Here is a 17,385-nt window from a genome sequence, read left to right on the forward strand (position 1 = left end):
CCTTCCTGGAGTCCACCCAGGTACCTGTCAGGTAGCTTGGGAATCCATCCCACATGTTGAACTAGATGAATAAAGACAACATTAGATCATGAAAGTTATGAATTTACCATAATCACAGATCCGTGTTGTCTTCTTTTTGTCTAGTTCAACTCCCCTCCCTCCTTCCAAACTGTCATTGTGTCTCCAAGGATTGTGCAGATTTCCTTTGGACTCTGATCCCTTGTAACTCTTATATTGCATAATGGTTTACTTCCCTTTCTACTTGTTCGGTAAGACAAATGAGTATATAACTTTATAGCACATGTATATATTTATATATACTGAAAAATATACTCAGTTAGGCACACTGGTCACCAAGAAACTCCAAAAATCCACCAGACTGCAGAAGTAATGTAAAATGAATCCTTTAATATCTTCAACACACCAACAGATTTAGCGTTTTCATTCCTCAAGGGAACTTCTTCAGAATGAAAACACAAAGACCTTTTATGGTCAGTCAACAAACTCGATCTGAGATAGTCAAGCAGGAGAGGGGTATTGTGGGTAGGCGAGACATCAGAGATCTCAGATCCAAAGCTTTGGTATAAGGTGCCAAGTTTGGATCTGACAACCCACACGTTGAACCAAATGAAAAAAAGACAACACGGATCTATTGTTATAAGTTCATAACTTTAGTTTATGATTCATCAGCATTTTTACCCCATCAGTCATGGGGTGATGCACCTTCTCCTCTTTACTAACATCATATCTGAAGCTAATTTTCATGACAAACACTATCTCCACCTCTGCACCTCCATGTTTCAACCTCTCATAACACTGTCCTCTTCTTACTGTGATATCAGAAATTTCCATGATCACTCTCTGTATCACAGCTTCCAGCTTTTCCATCTTTCTTGTCGCATGCTTTGTAATGGATAGCAACAGTACCTAACCACATTCTAAGTTGTGCTTGTTTGCTCTTTAGCAATGTTCTCTGTCTGCTGCCAGATTACCTATCCACCTCTCATGTTTCCATCACATTCACTTCCTCTCCTGGCCTAGTTTAAAAGATACTAATCATAGAAACATACCACCTCAACCCAGTTTTGAGTACCACACTCCCCTCTTGGCTAAAATGAATTCTGTTCCTGACAAAAAACTAGTCATTTGCCAAGCCTCCATACCTCCTACAAGTCCCAAGCCCTTCTTTGCCACTTTTTGCAACCAGTCGTTATAAATGCTAATCCTCTTCTTCCTTAGTGTGGTTGTGGATGGCACAGAGAATAGTTTTAAGAGTACTCCTGCTAATACCCTGTCCTGGCACATCTCGATCCCACCTCCCTGACCTTTTTCGTTTGAACCTTAACTATCTCCTTGTCTCCTCTAATAGATCATAGCCACCTATATGCATCCACCCCCCTCCCTCCCCCTTGGTCATCACCCTGGCATCTGCTACAAGGTCTTGTAAAGTCCCCCCCCAAACCAATAAGTAACATACTCTTTTGCTAAGGTAATCTCCTTGGTGTCTCAGCCTTCAATCCCCAGAGTGACCTTCCTCTCCTGCTTCACTGCCTCTTACCTGCAGCCTTCTGAAGCCTCTCTCATCCATTTACACTATCAGTGCCTTTTGTATTGCCGTGTCAGTTGCCTCCCTTTCTCTCTCTCGCTCTTTATTTCTTCTAACCACTTTCACATCCCTCTTGTATTCTTCCTATAAAGTTCTTGAAACTGTGTCCATACCCAACTCCCTTTCCTCCCATTTCCCTCAGTTCTCTCTCTTCTTCTCTGTCACCACCTCCTCCTGTTACATCTTCTTTTGCTCTATCCCTTTAGTGGGCATGACCTTCCTATTCCCTTCTCCCACTATTTTCTGCATCTAGATTCCTGTTAATCTCTGCATGACCCTGTCTCCACTGTCCTAGTTCCTGCCTGTTTTACCAGTCTCCTCCTTTATCCCTGATCTGATTTCTGCTTCCTCTTCGCTGTAGTTATTCCACCTGCCTCTTCCTGAACATTCTGTGCCAATCCAGACCCATCAACCTCTTAACGTCCCATCAACCATCATTCAAGCCCACTTAACAGTCTGTTCCTACATTATATGTCTTATCTCCCTACCTTCCTACATACCTCAGATACGTGTCCTGACTTGCAGGCCACTCAACCACACCTCACCTCTAGCTCATTCCAAGTAAAATGGACCCAACTCCCACTCCATGCTGTCTGTTGCCCAAATTATAGCCTATTAGCATAACAGAATTGCAGAATGGTCTCAAGCATCTTGGTACATTCTCACCTAAATGTTCAACAAGACAGCATCAGATTTATATGTAACAAGACACAAACTCATGAAGATTCCTAAGTGATCATCTTCTTCTTCTTTCGGCTTTTTTCCCGGTTAGGGGTCACCACAGCGGATCATCTGTCCACTCATGATTGGCAGTGGAGTTTTACAGTGTCGAGTTGCCAGCCCGGCACCCAACCTTCCACAGAAGGCACACACACACACAAGCGCACACACTCACACCTAGGGCCAATTTAGAGTGTCCAATCCACCTACTGCATGTCTTTGGGATATGGGAGGAAACCGGGGTACCCGGAATAAACCCACGCGACCACAGGGAGGACATGCAGACTCCACACAGAAGGCAACCTAGCCGAGAACCGAACCAGAGAACCTCTTGCTGTGAGGCGGCAACGCTAACCGCTGCACCATCGTGGCCGCCCTATGAAGCTTCCTGAGTGATACCTGAAAAAAATGTATGTTTCTTTAACACCAAATGTCAACTCAAAATAATAGTTACTGCTGTAAACATGGAACCAATATTGTGAGCCTTGGAGTAAGCAGCTGGTAGGCATGAAAGATGTATCTGAAGTTAAATTAGCAGACAGACTAGGAGCCAATGAGTTTAGGAATAAAGAAGAGGCAACTCTTGGAGAAATGAGAGCAACAGCAGCAGCACCTACGTCTTCAGAGAGTCAAGTAATGTCCAGTGAAAAGGCAAGCAGATAAAACAAACCAGTCAAAAGTGAAGAAAGAAAAAAACTATTTTACAAGGGACAGCCTTTCTACACCCCCACACCTCCTTTAATATGCTAACTCTGTGAATGCACAACTGAAGAAAAAACTGAAAAGCCCCAAAACTTTGAATTTCTGAGGAAACAACAAACCAATGACTGGCAACACAGGGAAGCGTATCAGGCAAAATTTCAACCTCGCTCACTTTACACTCAGTCAAGGATAGGGAAGTCATCGGAAAATAAAAAGTCTCAGATCTGTAGATACTTCATGACAAGTCATACTATCCCTATGTCTACATTCAAAATTAATTAGTTAGTGGGCCTACAACAACTTGCATCCAACCTGCACAAAGAAAAGTAATATAAATGATTTATTTTCTATCTTAATCCGGCCATATCAAAATATTAAGGGAAAGAGGAAGTTAGCAAACATAAAACAAAACCAAATATACCAGTCAAAATGGATATTCAATGTTCTTGTCAGTCAGTTAGAAAACCAGTGTGCATCAGTTTTGTGCCCACAGAATGAAGTCTAGGGTCTGTAACTTCCTTAATTTTAATGAAAAGCCGCAATATCCTATCCCTAAATTTGCCAGCAATTAAGCAGCAGGCAAGAAAGCAATTAAAACATAACTTGCTTTACAAAATAAAAATCCTGTGTTTCTGTTTTAAATTATCTTTCACAAAACTAATGAAAAACAAAACAAATTAAGTACACATGGAATAAAACCAGTGTGAAATTAGATCTTCTATAAGAAATCAATGTAATGCTCGCCCACAGCATACTGAAGAATCGCATTCGTAGAAAGATGCCTTGCTAAAACTGTGGGGGACAGACTTTGTAACATTTTCTGCATGTAGTGGATTTGTGCCCACTCATACTCCAACACTTATTTATATTAACTCCATGGCCACACAAGCAAAAAGAAATTCTGAAAGGGAAAAAAACACCTTACCCAATTGCAGTCTCACAGAAGGGCAGCCTATGTTAAAACCTTTCTGGCATGGTAACAGTTGGGAATGGGGATAAGTGAGATCACCTTCCAGAAGTTACCATTCATCTGAGACTGGATCTTCTAGAGTAAGATCACCTTCCAGCAGTTACCATTCATCTGAGACTGGATCTTCTAGAGTAAGATCACCTTCCAGCAGTTACCATTCATCTGAGACTGGATCTTCTAGAGTAAGATCACCTTCCAGCAGTTACCATTTATCAAAAGATGGATCTTCCATAAGAAATCTTAATGTATTATTAACATAAGCACTTAGTTAGATGAAGAACAAGTAAACTAAAGTAGCGGTTCTGTCTTCAGGATTTTGACTATGAGATTCACAGATCTTTATATGACATGTTTGGTTTCAGAATAGGAATGAAGAGGAGGGGTATGGGACATGGCACATACCTACATCAATGGTCGTTCAAGACTCACTTCATGAAATATTACTTCATGAGGACATCAAGGTTCTGAAACGCACTGCTGCTACAGCGTACATCATCACAGAAGTTCAAGATGCATTTGACCAGAGCAAGAAAACAATAAGGGTAAGTAGTGGAGAGAGGCAGGTACTAAGGGTGAGCTCCAGTACTGTGGCAGACGTGACAATCGTAAGTCTTCATGCACTGGAACTGCAGTATGTTCAGCAATGGAAAATACCAGTTTTAAAGTAAACAGAACTAGGGTAAGAAATGGGTGCTGAATATGGTGAAAAGTCAAGTGGAAACAGTTGTATAGGGAACACGGAATAGATGACTCTCCTAACCCTAGTGGCAAAAGATGGACAGCAAACATTTCGTACTGAAGCAAACAGAATGAAACAGGAGATGAGAGAATAAAGCCCAGCGCAATAACACACAGGCAGTCTGATGACATCTGAATATTTAATAGACTGAGAAACTTGCACGTGAAAGTCAGCAATAAAACACTACCATTAATTTAAATATCCTTCTATATTAAACAACAAAACTGTCTATAAAAGTCAGTTGAAACATTTTATACATGGAGGCCAAAAGAGTATATTTTACATGAAAATCTGTAGTACCATTGTAATGTTCTAATCACTTTTGGTCCATGCATGTTGCAGGTGTATGCACAGTACTAGTTAAAACACAACGCATGTTAAATAATGTGGAACTTCACAACATTAAGGCCAAGTGCATGCTGTTCTGCACACTGCTAAACCCCCACCCCACCTGTTAACAATGCAAGTATGCAGCCCACTGTCTGATGAAGCAGGGGAAACAAAGTGACCAATGTCCACAAACAGCATAGCTCAACACTGTGGCTCCTGCTATGGGAGTGTAGTTTTTGAAACTACACCATGCCTTTGTCTGCTGCTTCTACAAACTACTCATTTTCTACACCAATATTTGCTCACTTTGGCATGAGTGTAGCTTATAACTTACTCAAAAGTCTTGGTAACACTGCTATTAGTTATAAGAAAGAAGTGCAAGCAGGGAGTTTCTACCTCCATGGGAGGGGGGTGTGACAGCAGACCTCCACATGCATTAGCGGCATGGGCAGCTTCACCCTCAAAGCAAAAAACCTGCTAAATACATGTCAGTCACTGCTGAAGTGTACTCGTTTACACCCATACACACTCCCTTCCATCCTATTAAAAAGGGTACCATGAGCAAAAAGTAATTCTATACATACAGGAGCCTCAGACATCAGCACAGGGTGCAGATTAGGTTCAGATTTCACGTGCTTGTTGTATGTGTGATCCAGAATGGCTTGGAAACAATCCCAGTCCTCAACTGTAAAAAAAAACAAGAAATACAGAGAGAGAGAGAGAGAGCGAGAGAGAGACAGAGAAAATGTGGAACAAAGAGAAAAACAAGAACATTTAATAACAAGGAAATATTATTTACTTATCAAGTCTAAAACAAGTTTCTTACTGCCTGATCAAACACTACTATACCAGCTCCCAATCCCATTTCCATGTTCTACTCTGTATCACAAAGGCTTGGCTAATAGTGTTACTTTCTGTGCATCAGGGTTTGTGTTGTAAGTACACACATTTATATTACTAAACTATGGCCTGAAAAAGGAGAAACACAAATAATGATTTGTCAATAACTTTTGCTGCGCAAAATATTCCCAATACTCTGTCTCTGAACAAGTGTATCACAACTGTATATCCTCTTTTCTGCCTGACCACTGTCCTACAGCAGTGACAGCAGTAGGTATGGTTGAAAAAGACATCCCATCACTTCTCTACCTTAGGTGTGTTTGCCAACCAGCTCAGACTTATTCTAACCCTACTTAGGATTATTTTTTTGCAGAGCTGAGAGTCTTCCATGTCAGGTGCCTTGCAGCAGCTGTGAAACAACAAAGCAGCACTCCAGAAGTGGAGATTAATTGATTTGGAACACCCTACTCTAAATCATACCGCCTATATCAAAAGAAAAATGTAAAGCAGCTACTGGAAGCTAGGAAGGTGAAATCCAACTGTAGATTTAATCAAGGAAAGGAACAATACAGTGTCCTGCTGCGGTATAGAAGGACAAAGCCTGGCAACTGGCCCTCACAAACGGACTATGATTAGCAGGGTAGGTGCTTGACAGCACAAGCAGGGGAGCATGGGAACAGTAGTCTTGGGAAAGGAGGGAGCAAGCATGCCCAGGAGCACATGTGCTGGCTGGATTTCCCTGGTGGAGTCCATGGAAACCATCATTACCATCTTTGAGTGGAAGGGGCATCCTGCTGATGTCAGCTCCTTGCAGAAGTGAGCAACAGTGCAGCTCTGACACCTAATGCACATTCCATCCCTGGACTCTCACTGGGCAGGTAAACAGGTGGGCTTATAGTATAAAGGCACAAAACCATTCTTGACAGATCCCTTAGGCCCCTCCTACCTTACCCTCACTCTCGTGATGGGGAACAAATGGATTGACTGATTAGGAGAATGAACCAATAAGTGGTAGGTGGGGGGGGGGGGGGTATAAACTGAACATACAGGCTTCCTGTGACCCAGATGTCACCTATGATTCCAGTTTTTTAATTTGTCATCACCACTACAGAACCTGCAAAAGGTATACATCATCATGTACCCCATCTAGGGGGGCCTATTACATAGCCTTCATTGGGTGGTATTTACACAGCAGGTCACAAACACCTCTGCCTGAAGGGCAGAGACTGGCTTTCAGCTCTACATCCATTCTCCTTTGCTGCTCTGCAATAAGTGGAGTTTACTCTCAAAAAAGTAAACTCTCAAAGGAATGTTATATTTCCATGAGTGATCTGTTACGAACTAGTGGTACAAAACTATCTATTACAACATAGTTAAAAGACACTTTTTGTTAACAGAAAAGTGCTTTATCAAGACTGTTAAACACCAAACTATTCCCATAGTGGGAGTAAAAAAGAATAGTTTTTTTAAATGGAAACTATTTTTAGGTTCTTCAGTCTAGGACTACAAAGCATTCTGAAATACTTATGCCATTTACAAGCATATATGTAAGTGTATGTGAATGCATGCATATAAATTTACATACAACTATATGCATACTTCCAAGTGTGTATGTATACCTATACTTAATTATATACACATTCATCTATTCAAAATATTTTCAATCTACTTCATTTGACTGAAATTCAGCTGACTGACTTTGCACTTTCCTGAGCTCCCATATGACTGAAATGCAACAAAGCAGAACAGAGCAGACCTCAGGCCTACCACATACAGACTTGGGTAACCTAGGAAATCATTTCTGCTGGGGCTTAATAATCCCCCCCCCCCCAAAAAAAAAAAAAAAAAAAACACGTGCACAAGCACTCAACATGTTCAAAACAGCTCTGAGATTACAGAGTCAGAGAAGAGGGAATCAAATATCAGAGCTGTTAATACATTTGGAAGGGGGGGGGGGCAAAGTCCTCCACACATGGGAGTGAAGGGGGATAACATCCTTACAGAAATGCTGTTTTATCTTTTTGCTCATAATGGGTTTGTTTTGAAAAGAGTTTTTCTAATATTAGTATGCTCACAAAAGATATCAATGAGTTATGACTTCAGTCAAATCAGGTCCAGTAAACTATCTGATGGACTTCCCATTTCTTTGCTGTTTTACTGGATTAACTGGTCCATTCAGTGTCAGAAAAGCAATAATACATAAAATGTATATGAAACAAATTCAAATAATGCCTCCAGATTGCTCTAAGAGATTCTTGTTACGAAAACAGGCAATAGCATTTTAATAAATAAATAAACATAATATAATTATTATAAAATGGGTACCAACACTTTCAGCTCTGAAAGCTGTACATTTTACTATCTCCTAAGAAAGTTGTAAGCACATGCTGGACAGTATTCACAGAAAAGTAATAAGAAACATATGCAGTGCCCATTTTATAAGCAGAAAAAGACAGACCAAAGTATGGCTGTGGGTTGGCAATTTTACAGATAGTGCTAAAAGCACTCAATTAAAGCACCTTGTGCCTTCTACTGCATTTAAAGCATAATCTTATCATCCCAACAAGCCACACTCTCTCATGTCTTGTTTCCTCAATTGTTTATTTTTACACATTGTGTCACCGCTGCAGACAATTTATTTATATGCAACTACAACATGCAGAACAAGTAACATGATACATTGGTTCTCCCCTCCAGTAATTCTACCTACTACTGCAGGCTTATTTTATCAGACAGTCAGGATCAGCAGTAAACTTGTCTTTGCTCACTCATTCCATTTTTCAAAGGCGAGATAACCTCTGTGTTTTCTCTGGGAACGTGGAGAGAGTTGGTGTCGATGTAGTAGGTCTTCCCAGTCTTCTCTTTCTCCCCATCAATCTCCATTGATGATTCGTCATGGACGAGGAGCCCCACCGTTGTAGGGAAATCTGCCTGGAATTAGAACAGAAGCTACATATGCCCATCAGCCCTAACAAACGGCAGGGGTTCCCCTTTCTACAGCCCACATGTATAAGGTAACAACACTAGCTACTATGAATAAAAAGACTGGTACACAAGTGCAATTACAAAACAATTTACAAATATACACCGATTTTCACAAGAAGATTATGGTGCTCAGTCTAATTAGGGACTTGGTAACACAGTTCTCTTCCCTCCTTTGTTTTATAAATGAATAGAAGCACTAGTGTGTGCAAACCCATGCTGCTCATCTCTATTTTCTTCTCCTTGTTTTTGTACTAGAATAAAACAGGGACGTAAGAACAGGAAATAAATTAGAAAATTATTTAAGCAGTTCTCACTTCAAGAGACACAACAGTTAAAGCATTGTGTGTCTTGCTTACTAAAGATGAACATTTCATTGTCATCCATACATATGTTGTTTTACAGGCCCACAGACACACCACAATAAAGACAAAATTAATGCAAGCTCTTCTTTGAGGTAACCTCATTCAGGAAATACTCCTATTATGAAATTTCATTTATCACATTTAATTCTACAACAAAAATCTTCAAAACAGTTCTAGTTTTCAGTCTCACTTACAGAAGGATGAGCAGCAGTCATGCACTTCTTTTCTAGTGGTACTTGGTATGGTTTCCCCACTCACTTCAGTAACAGTTACTCACCACTTGTTATATACAAACATCATACTAGTATTTGAAAGATGTTCTGCTAATGGTACACTAAATAAGGTGAAAAGAATGGCAGGGCCTCAGAATGGGTATTGGTAAGGCAGGGATGGCCTCACAACTCACCTACTCCCATGATCCTATAACATGCAGATGTCCCAATCTGCTTTTCAGTGGCAATCAAGGATACAGCACCAAGCTAAACAGTTGCAAGGGATAGGGGTGCACAAAGTTCAATCAATTCTGACTCTGGAAAAGCTATACTCTTAGATTACCTGTATCCGTTTTCCTTATGTTAACTTGCATGACTTTTCCGGAAGTAATGCTTTGCCAATTTTCCTAAAGTGAACAAAATGTTACTCAAAAGGAATGAAAATTAAACATAAAAATGATGTTTGAATGATGGGCAAGACTCCCCAATGGATTCTGCCCCCCATACTCATTCTTATATCGACCAACTCCACAGTTACACAACAATGGAGAAAGTGACAAGTCTAACCGGCAATGTGGAGTGGTCTCAAACAAACACACACACACACAGACACAAACTAACACCAATGTGAACAAGGCGTGTATTCAAGTTTTTAATTAAGCTCAATAAAAGAAATGTGAATAGAAAAATTCTCTACAAAAATTTCTACAGAGTACTTTGTCAGAAATGTTAGGGGGGAGCAATGACTGTAACTAAGAAAATGATTTTTTGAGCTGGGATACAACATCTGAATTGCTTAGACGTAGTATGGCCTTATTAAGTTTAATGCTACTAGCCAAAAAAGTAATTACTAGAAAAATGGAAATCAAAATCTTAACCATCTGTAACTGAAGTACTGAATATTGTAAAGGAAATAAAAGAACTAGAGGTGGGATATGTAGGAAAGGGAAGCCGCAAATGACATAAAAATGGAATTTGTAAGAACAATACAATCAGAATAATGTTCAGGATAAGAGGGAGTGAAATGTAAGAGAACAATTTATGTAACGATGAAGTGAATGATAATTGCTAAAAAAAAATAAAACACAGAATGCATGGAAATAATGTAAAACGTGTGATAGTTTGTGTTCTATTAATGAAGGTGTACTAGTCTTTGTGAATTTAATAAAAGTGTGTAAAAAAAAAAAAAAAAAAAAAAAGATGGGGGGGGACCTTAACTGAGTGTAGGACAATCTGAGGAGCCAAGTGCTCCAAACTGGGCGGAATACTCCGCATTTGCAAACTGATTTAACCCATTGTTCCGCTGTGCTGCACTGAACAGTGGTAGCTCCATTTTGCGATTTTTGACTGGCTGGCATACCTCAATTAAAGCCATTCAGCATTGTGGTACACAAGCCAATCAAGCATCTATTCCTGATGCAAAGGGAACCAATCAGGAGGCAGAAAATGTGGCCAATCGCATGCTACTACTAGTTTTCACACAGCTGCAATACTTTCAAAAAGGATACTGCAGGGCACAAAAAGATCAGCACATTTAGAGTTATAGCTCTCTTCAACTGACTGCATGGCATCCTGGTTGATGATTACTGTACTGTTTGAATGTTCATACAGTTCATTTGCTATGATCATGGCTAGGATACAGACTGTACAGGGAGGCACTGGTTGAATGGGAGTTGCTATGGGCAGTGCATTTCATCAGGTTCCATCAGGTACAGTGACTGTGCACCAGGCCACTAACAACCTGAGGGAAAGAGCTTATAAAAGGGTCGCAATTTACTTTACTTGATTCGGGATGGTTGCGCCGGTGCTGTTGCTGGGCTGCTGATTGCTGCTGCTGCTGCCTGCGAGCTATACCTCTGCCTTGGATGATTTATTTGTTCTTCCTGACTGCATTTGGGGGTTGTGGACTACTGAACTTGTAGAACTGCAGATGCTTTGTTTCCTTATTGGGCAGAGGTAAGTGGCTGAGTGTGCAGAGTGCAGGAATGATTAAACATTGTCTCAGACAGGAGTAGAGTTCCAGATTTTTGCAGAATGTCCAGATTTTTGCCTTTTGCTCTGGCAAATCACTGAGTATTAAAGTCACTAAATAATGACACAGATTTTAGTTTCAGACATTCTTCAGAAAATGCATGCTAACACAAATCCTGTTATTCAAGCAAGTTGCTAACTTTATAAGAGCAATTCTCTATTCACATTCTTTATTCTGTCAATGTTTCAAGATAATAATATTTTAAGTGTCTCATTATTTCTGGATGTGTCCCTGATTCTTTGAGAGATAGGCTGGTCACTTTTGGAGAAAAGGTGGTGCATTACGTTTAATAAATAATTATACACTGCTTTTATTAAAAAACGTGTATAATAATTCACAATCTCTTATTCAGTCAATGTCTCAAGGTAACGGCAGCAATATTTTAAACGTTTCCCCCTGATTAATTCTTTATTTATTCCTGATTCTGCTCTGATTTGTCCTTGACTGGATGCGTTAACTTATTTAGTTGTGAGAAGATATGGAGGGGTTGGAAAAGCAAGTACTAAAGAGCATATTTTTCTTTTTAATAGTTGCACTTGAATACTGTTATGTATCAATTTTGTACTGAGTATATAGCATTTTATCAATGGTTTCTGTTGACTTTATTTATCGACATGTGTGTCTTATTGAATTTTACAAATATACAATATTTGCTAACTTAATACTTGTGGCAAAAAGCCTACTTCAACCAGGCCCAATGGAAATGGTACGTTTTCACTCAGTGCGAAAAAAAAGGGTGTTCCACATTTTGACTGTTTGTCACACACTGCAAGGGTCTGTGTTCCACACTAGCCTTTTAAGAAGTTGAGACCTATGAGGACAACCCTATATCTCCCATAGCAATAGCATCAAGAAAGTGTATTAAATGATGTCTGCCCCAAAACCATCCCACGTTCTTTCTTGCTGTCTACACAGAGGTGTAACTTATTGCTCATTCCTGAGTTACTATCATATTACAGCAAGTTTCTGTGCCAGACAGATTTCTTATTTTATAATCCAATGTCTAGCATGGTTGGAGTGTTGTTGTAAGATTCAGTGTATAAAGCGAAGCAGAGTCCTGCTGCAGAAACCTCATTTCTTGACTGCTGGTTCCTTCACTGGCCAGCTCCTTGTACTCATTATCATCCAGTAGTATAGCTGATGCTACGTGTATCCAGTGTACAATCCAAGACAAATTTGTTGCTGGTTTTGTGGTCTTTCTGAATGGGAAAGTAATCAGTATGCCATCTCTCGCATACTGAACAACATTCACTGATCATGTCTTATTAGTGCAGACTAACCAGGAATTTCCACAAGTCCTGCTTCATTGACAAGAAATGTCTGTCCACAAGTCCTGTTTCATTGACAAGAAATGTCTGCAACATGTTCCCTTTCCTCAGTCTGAATTGTAGTACTCTACAGACCAATTCATAACTCTGACCATGCCTGCTAGAACAGTGTTATTTTGTATAACATACAACTAAAGGATTCTGCTGCTGGTGATGCTCCCAATAGCTGGATGCTGCCATCATCACCGCTGTACAGCTGAGAAGGTGTGCAGTTGTTCTATTGTGTTGCTGCCATCGTCACTGCTGTACAGTTGCAAAGGTTTGTGGCTGTGCTACAGTGCTGCTGCCATCATCACTACTGTACAGCTGCAAAGGTGTGTGGTTGTGTTACTGTGCTGCTGCCATCCTCACTGCTTGCTGTACAGCTGCAAAGGTGTGTGGTTGTGCTACTGAGCTGCTGCCATCATCACCACTGTACAACTGTGAAGGTGTGTGGTTGTAGTACTGTGCTGTTGGCATTGTCACTGCTGTACAGCTGCAAAGGTGTGTGGTGCTACTGCTGTGCTTCTCTGAATGATTATCAGTTATAGGATGCATCACTATTGGGTACAACACTGCTGCTCCTCTAAATCACATTGAGCAGCACATGACATACATAAACATTAGGTATGCATCAGTGCTCTGGATGATGCAGGTACTCCGCTTTCCCTTCACAGTTATGCACTTCACATGCTCCATATGCCATGATTCACTGTTTTTGAATCTCAGTACATGGTCTGGGTGTTCACTTGGACACCTACTCTAAATGGACTGCTACAGGCACATATCAGTACTTGTGCAGATTGTAATGAGTCTGAACAGCTTGTGAACTACATAATGCCCTGGTATGTGGTATTTACCACATACCAGCTGTACAAAATGGTAGGAATCATTTATGTATCTTGGTATATCCTTGTAATCTCATCTGGCTTACCATCAGAAAGACAGATTATACCACTCGTCATTCAGATCATGAAAGAAGGCAGGGCACAGAATGGCTAGCCTAATTGCAGCAAGACCCTTGGATATCACTCAATCTTCAAGGTTTTCCCTTTGGGAAAGCAGCCTGTGTCCTGTAAATGTGGATAGGTGGGGAGCAGTCTCGCATTTATTATGCCACCTTGAAGGCAACTTTAATTACCAGAAGCGAGGGGTATGATGTTTGAGTGGAGCCTTGAGTAGGTTCAGACATTTTGAGATCCTGCACTGTTTTTCAGTGTGCAATATCCTGGATCTTCCTTACCTCTTGTTTTCTGGAAAATTTATTCAAGTCTGGAACCACTGCGTGGGGACTAGAATATATTTTTGGAAGTTTGCAGTGGCCCAGGGTTTACAGCCTTTGTGGAAAAAGAAGTGAGGGAGTTGCATAGAGCTTTACGCCTCTCAGAAGAGTCAAAAAAGGGATGAACTTTAAAAAAAATTTAAAAAGGGATGAGCTTAATGGAGGGGAAGGATATCACCTATTTTGATGTCTTTGTTGTGGAATATTTACAGTCTTCCTGTTTGGCAATAGCTGAAAAGCCAATTAAGCACATTTTCCCCCATTTGTTAACTAGGATCATAGGAGTTTACTAGGCCATTGGCCCTAGGGCCCTTAAAAGCCTAGACAAGTTTTACCCTTATTTCCACAATCAGCACTTATTGTCCCTGTCCTTGAGACACTGCCTTAAAAAGGCACTATGGGGGTGTGCTGGTCTGTTGACCCTTCTCAGTCAATACCCGAGTACCTTTAGTGGTACGAACAATGCAAGGTACAATAGTAGCTTCATTAACAAGCAGCAATACAAGGAACAATACTGTTATCATTGTATAAAACTGTGTGACATTTTGAACTAACTGGAAAACATGTATAAAACACATTCTTATTGTATAATACATTAAGATATATACAAAATTACACATACAAATTCAAAATATGGTTTATGCAATATTGATGTATGACAAAGCCATGACCAGAAGATGAATAAGGTATACAATGTGCTTATGCCTATAATAAGAGTTGTACAGTGGGTTAGCCAGCATCATGAAATCAGGGAGACTTAGCTTAATTGCTTAAATGTCAATTTAGTGCAGAGTTGAAGTTATAAAGACCAATTATTTTTCACTATTTCACCAGTAGTCATTTTGAACTGTCTGGCAAAAATAAGGGGATCATTCTAAGTGATTCTTTGCTCCCTGATACTGAGTACCAAAATAAGGGGATCATTCTAAGTGATTCTTTGTTCCCTGATACTGAGTACCAAAATAAGGGGATTATTCTAAGTGATTCTTTGTTCCCTGATACTGCATAGTCTTTTTAGCTGGGAGGGAAGCAGCAACCAAGTTGCATAATTTTGAATAGCAAAGGTACTGAGAAGGACAGTAGGTCTACTGGTAATGGGTATCAAAGTGCAGTTTAACAGTTTGCAATGGTGTGCATTTACCTTTAGTGATACCTGCCAGCATAACAAATCTGCAAATTTTGTTTTCAGTGGATTGAGGTTTTTGACTGTTGGGCAATAAATGTAGACAAAGGGTAGGAAGGGCATATTATAATTAGGACATCTGTGGCTATGGCTGCTTCTGCAGACTGTGAAAGAAGGGAGTATGGCATCAAAGTTTAAGTTGGGAAGATACCCTAAAGTTTGGGATGACGTTACTTTTCAAGTCCTTAATGATAATACATGATTTAGATGGAAGTTTTAGAGGGTACAGAAAAGGATTACTTTAGTTTTCTTCAAGTTAAGAAGTTTGATATTTTGTAGCCATGTGCTTAAGTTTATAAATCATGCCTGCAGCTTAGCTTGAAGGGTAGGGAGACATTTGCTGGACTCTATCCTAAGTATATCATCTGCATAAATTATAAAATGTTGAGATTTATTAAGTGAAGGGCAAAGCCATTAAAAGAATAAAAGAGGAGGAACCCCAAGATGAAGCCCTGATGCAGATTAGTTTCAAACAACAGGATGTTACAGTAAATTTGAAGAGTTCTATCCTTTAGTTAACTTTTGAATCAAATAATGCGTGGAGTCTGCAATTTTTCTGTAGCAGTAAATTAAGATAAAAAGTTTCAAAGGTGTAGGTCATGTCAATAAAAGTGCTTGTTCTTCAATGCAATTAAGAGGCATCTCAGACAGACTCATCGTAACCATTTACCATGATGAAAACCATCATCTTAAGACAGTTCTGCTCAAATGTGGCAAGGTACTCATGGAAATCTGGGTCTATATTAGATCACCGAGCACTTAAAAAAGCAAACGGTGATTAATCAACCCTATGTAAGCGAAAGAAGGGGAAAAAAAAAAACATACTTTAAACATTACATTAAGTGGGGGGCTTCGCCCCCCACACCCCCCTACTTAAATATACCAACTGCGAGACCGGACTACAGTGCCGAAAACAGCAAAGTAATGAAGCGGCCAAGCAAATTCTTTTCCAGGGAAAGAATTTGCTTAAAAGCCGCTTCAATATTTTGCCGTTTCAGGCTTTTGAGTTTGACCAAGACGCATTTGAAAGAATGCATCTTCGGTCTTCTAATAGGGAACCTGGAAATCTCATATCAGCCAGATATAGATAATGGATGTGTCTACACAAAGCAAAAGACTATATATGTTCTCCAAGCTTTCACAAACTATCCCAATGTGGAACAGGAAAGTAAACTTTTACATCAGCAAACACTAGTCTTACCTGTACTCCATGTTAAAAGGTAAAAAGTTCAGAACCTCAAACCTATCATTATCCCAAAACTGTTCAGTACTCACAGCTTCCTACTTGTTTAAAACATCTCAACAAAGGGCTTACAAATGTAAAATTAAGTCACTGTGGAACTCATTCAGCTCTGAGGAATATGAAATCTGAATCTGTTCACCAGTCAAACATTTCAAAATGAGCAATTTATTCTTGATATCAGACCTCTAAGCTACTTCAGCTGTAAGTAGCAGCTACTTCCACATACAAAAGGAGAAGGTCATGTACACCCTTCCCCAGTCTCTTCTCTTACATGTATCAGGGTTCAGCAAAAATGTCTCAACCCTGCCCCAATCTATTAAAACATAGATTTTGTTCCTCCTGGTGCTATAGCTTATGCCCACCCCTTTACTTGGTCAACTGAAATCTGCTTACACAAGATAAATGCCTCCAAGTTCAACCCACATTCAAATCTCTAACATTTAATACTTGAATACTAAAGTCAAAAGCAACACTGAGGCACTGGATGCCAAGAAGGGGGCCTCAAAGCATGCCAGAAGCAATAAAAAATACCATTCCAATGATACTCATCAAACAGGGTAGTTCCCCTCAAAGACAGCTTCAGATACCCTTCTTGTTAAATTTTATTTTGTACTATTACTCTCTTAGCTGAGGCATGAATCACACTCCACCATTAAAAGCTCACTTTTTTGTTTGTTTTAAGTACTGATTGTAGTACTTAGCATAATAATCACTGACAAAGACATGGACTTCTTCACTGTAGCTGTCAACAACATATCATCATGAACAATGGCTCTATATTGGCTCTTGCTTTCTTTTCACAGCTGTTACACCAGATGTTGTCAGGTGTGGCAGATTCAAGTCTTCCTTGATCAGATTAATTTATAATTTAT

At 39.9% G+C, this 17,385-nt stretch overlaps 1 protein-coding gene across 1 annotated transcript in view; it reads right to left on the reverse strand.

The window, feature by feature from the left end:
* LOC122806107 (actin-like protein 6B) overlaps positions 1-17,385 on the reverse strand; it is a 298,586-nt gene that overhangs the window by 247,788 nt on the left and 33,413 nt on the right. The window contains exons 4-5 of the mRNA XM_044076345.1: positions 8,676-8,838; positions 5,652-5,752 (exon numbers count right to left, since the gene is read on the reverse strand). Coding sequence (XP_043932280.1) covers positions 5,652-5,752; positions 8,676-8,838 — 264 coding nt within the window. The remainder of the gene's footprint in view (positions 1-5,651; positions 5,753-8,675; positions 8,839-17,385) is intronic.

This window comes from Protopterus annectens, chromosome 7.part0, assembly GCF_019279795.1.
Source record: "Protopterus annectens isolate FY-2018-M chromosome 7.part0, PAN1.0, whole genome shotgun sequence".
Taxonomy (NCBI): Eukaryota; Metazoa; Chordata; order Ceratodontiformes; family Protopteridae; genus Protopterus; species Protopterus annectens.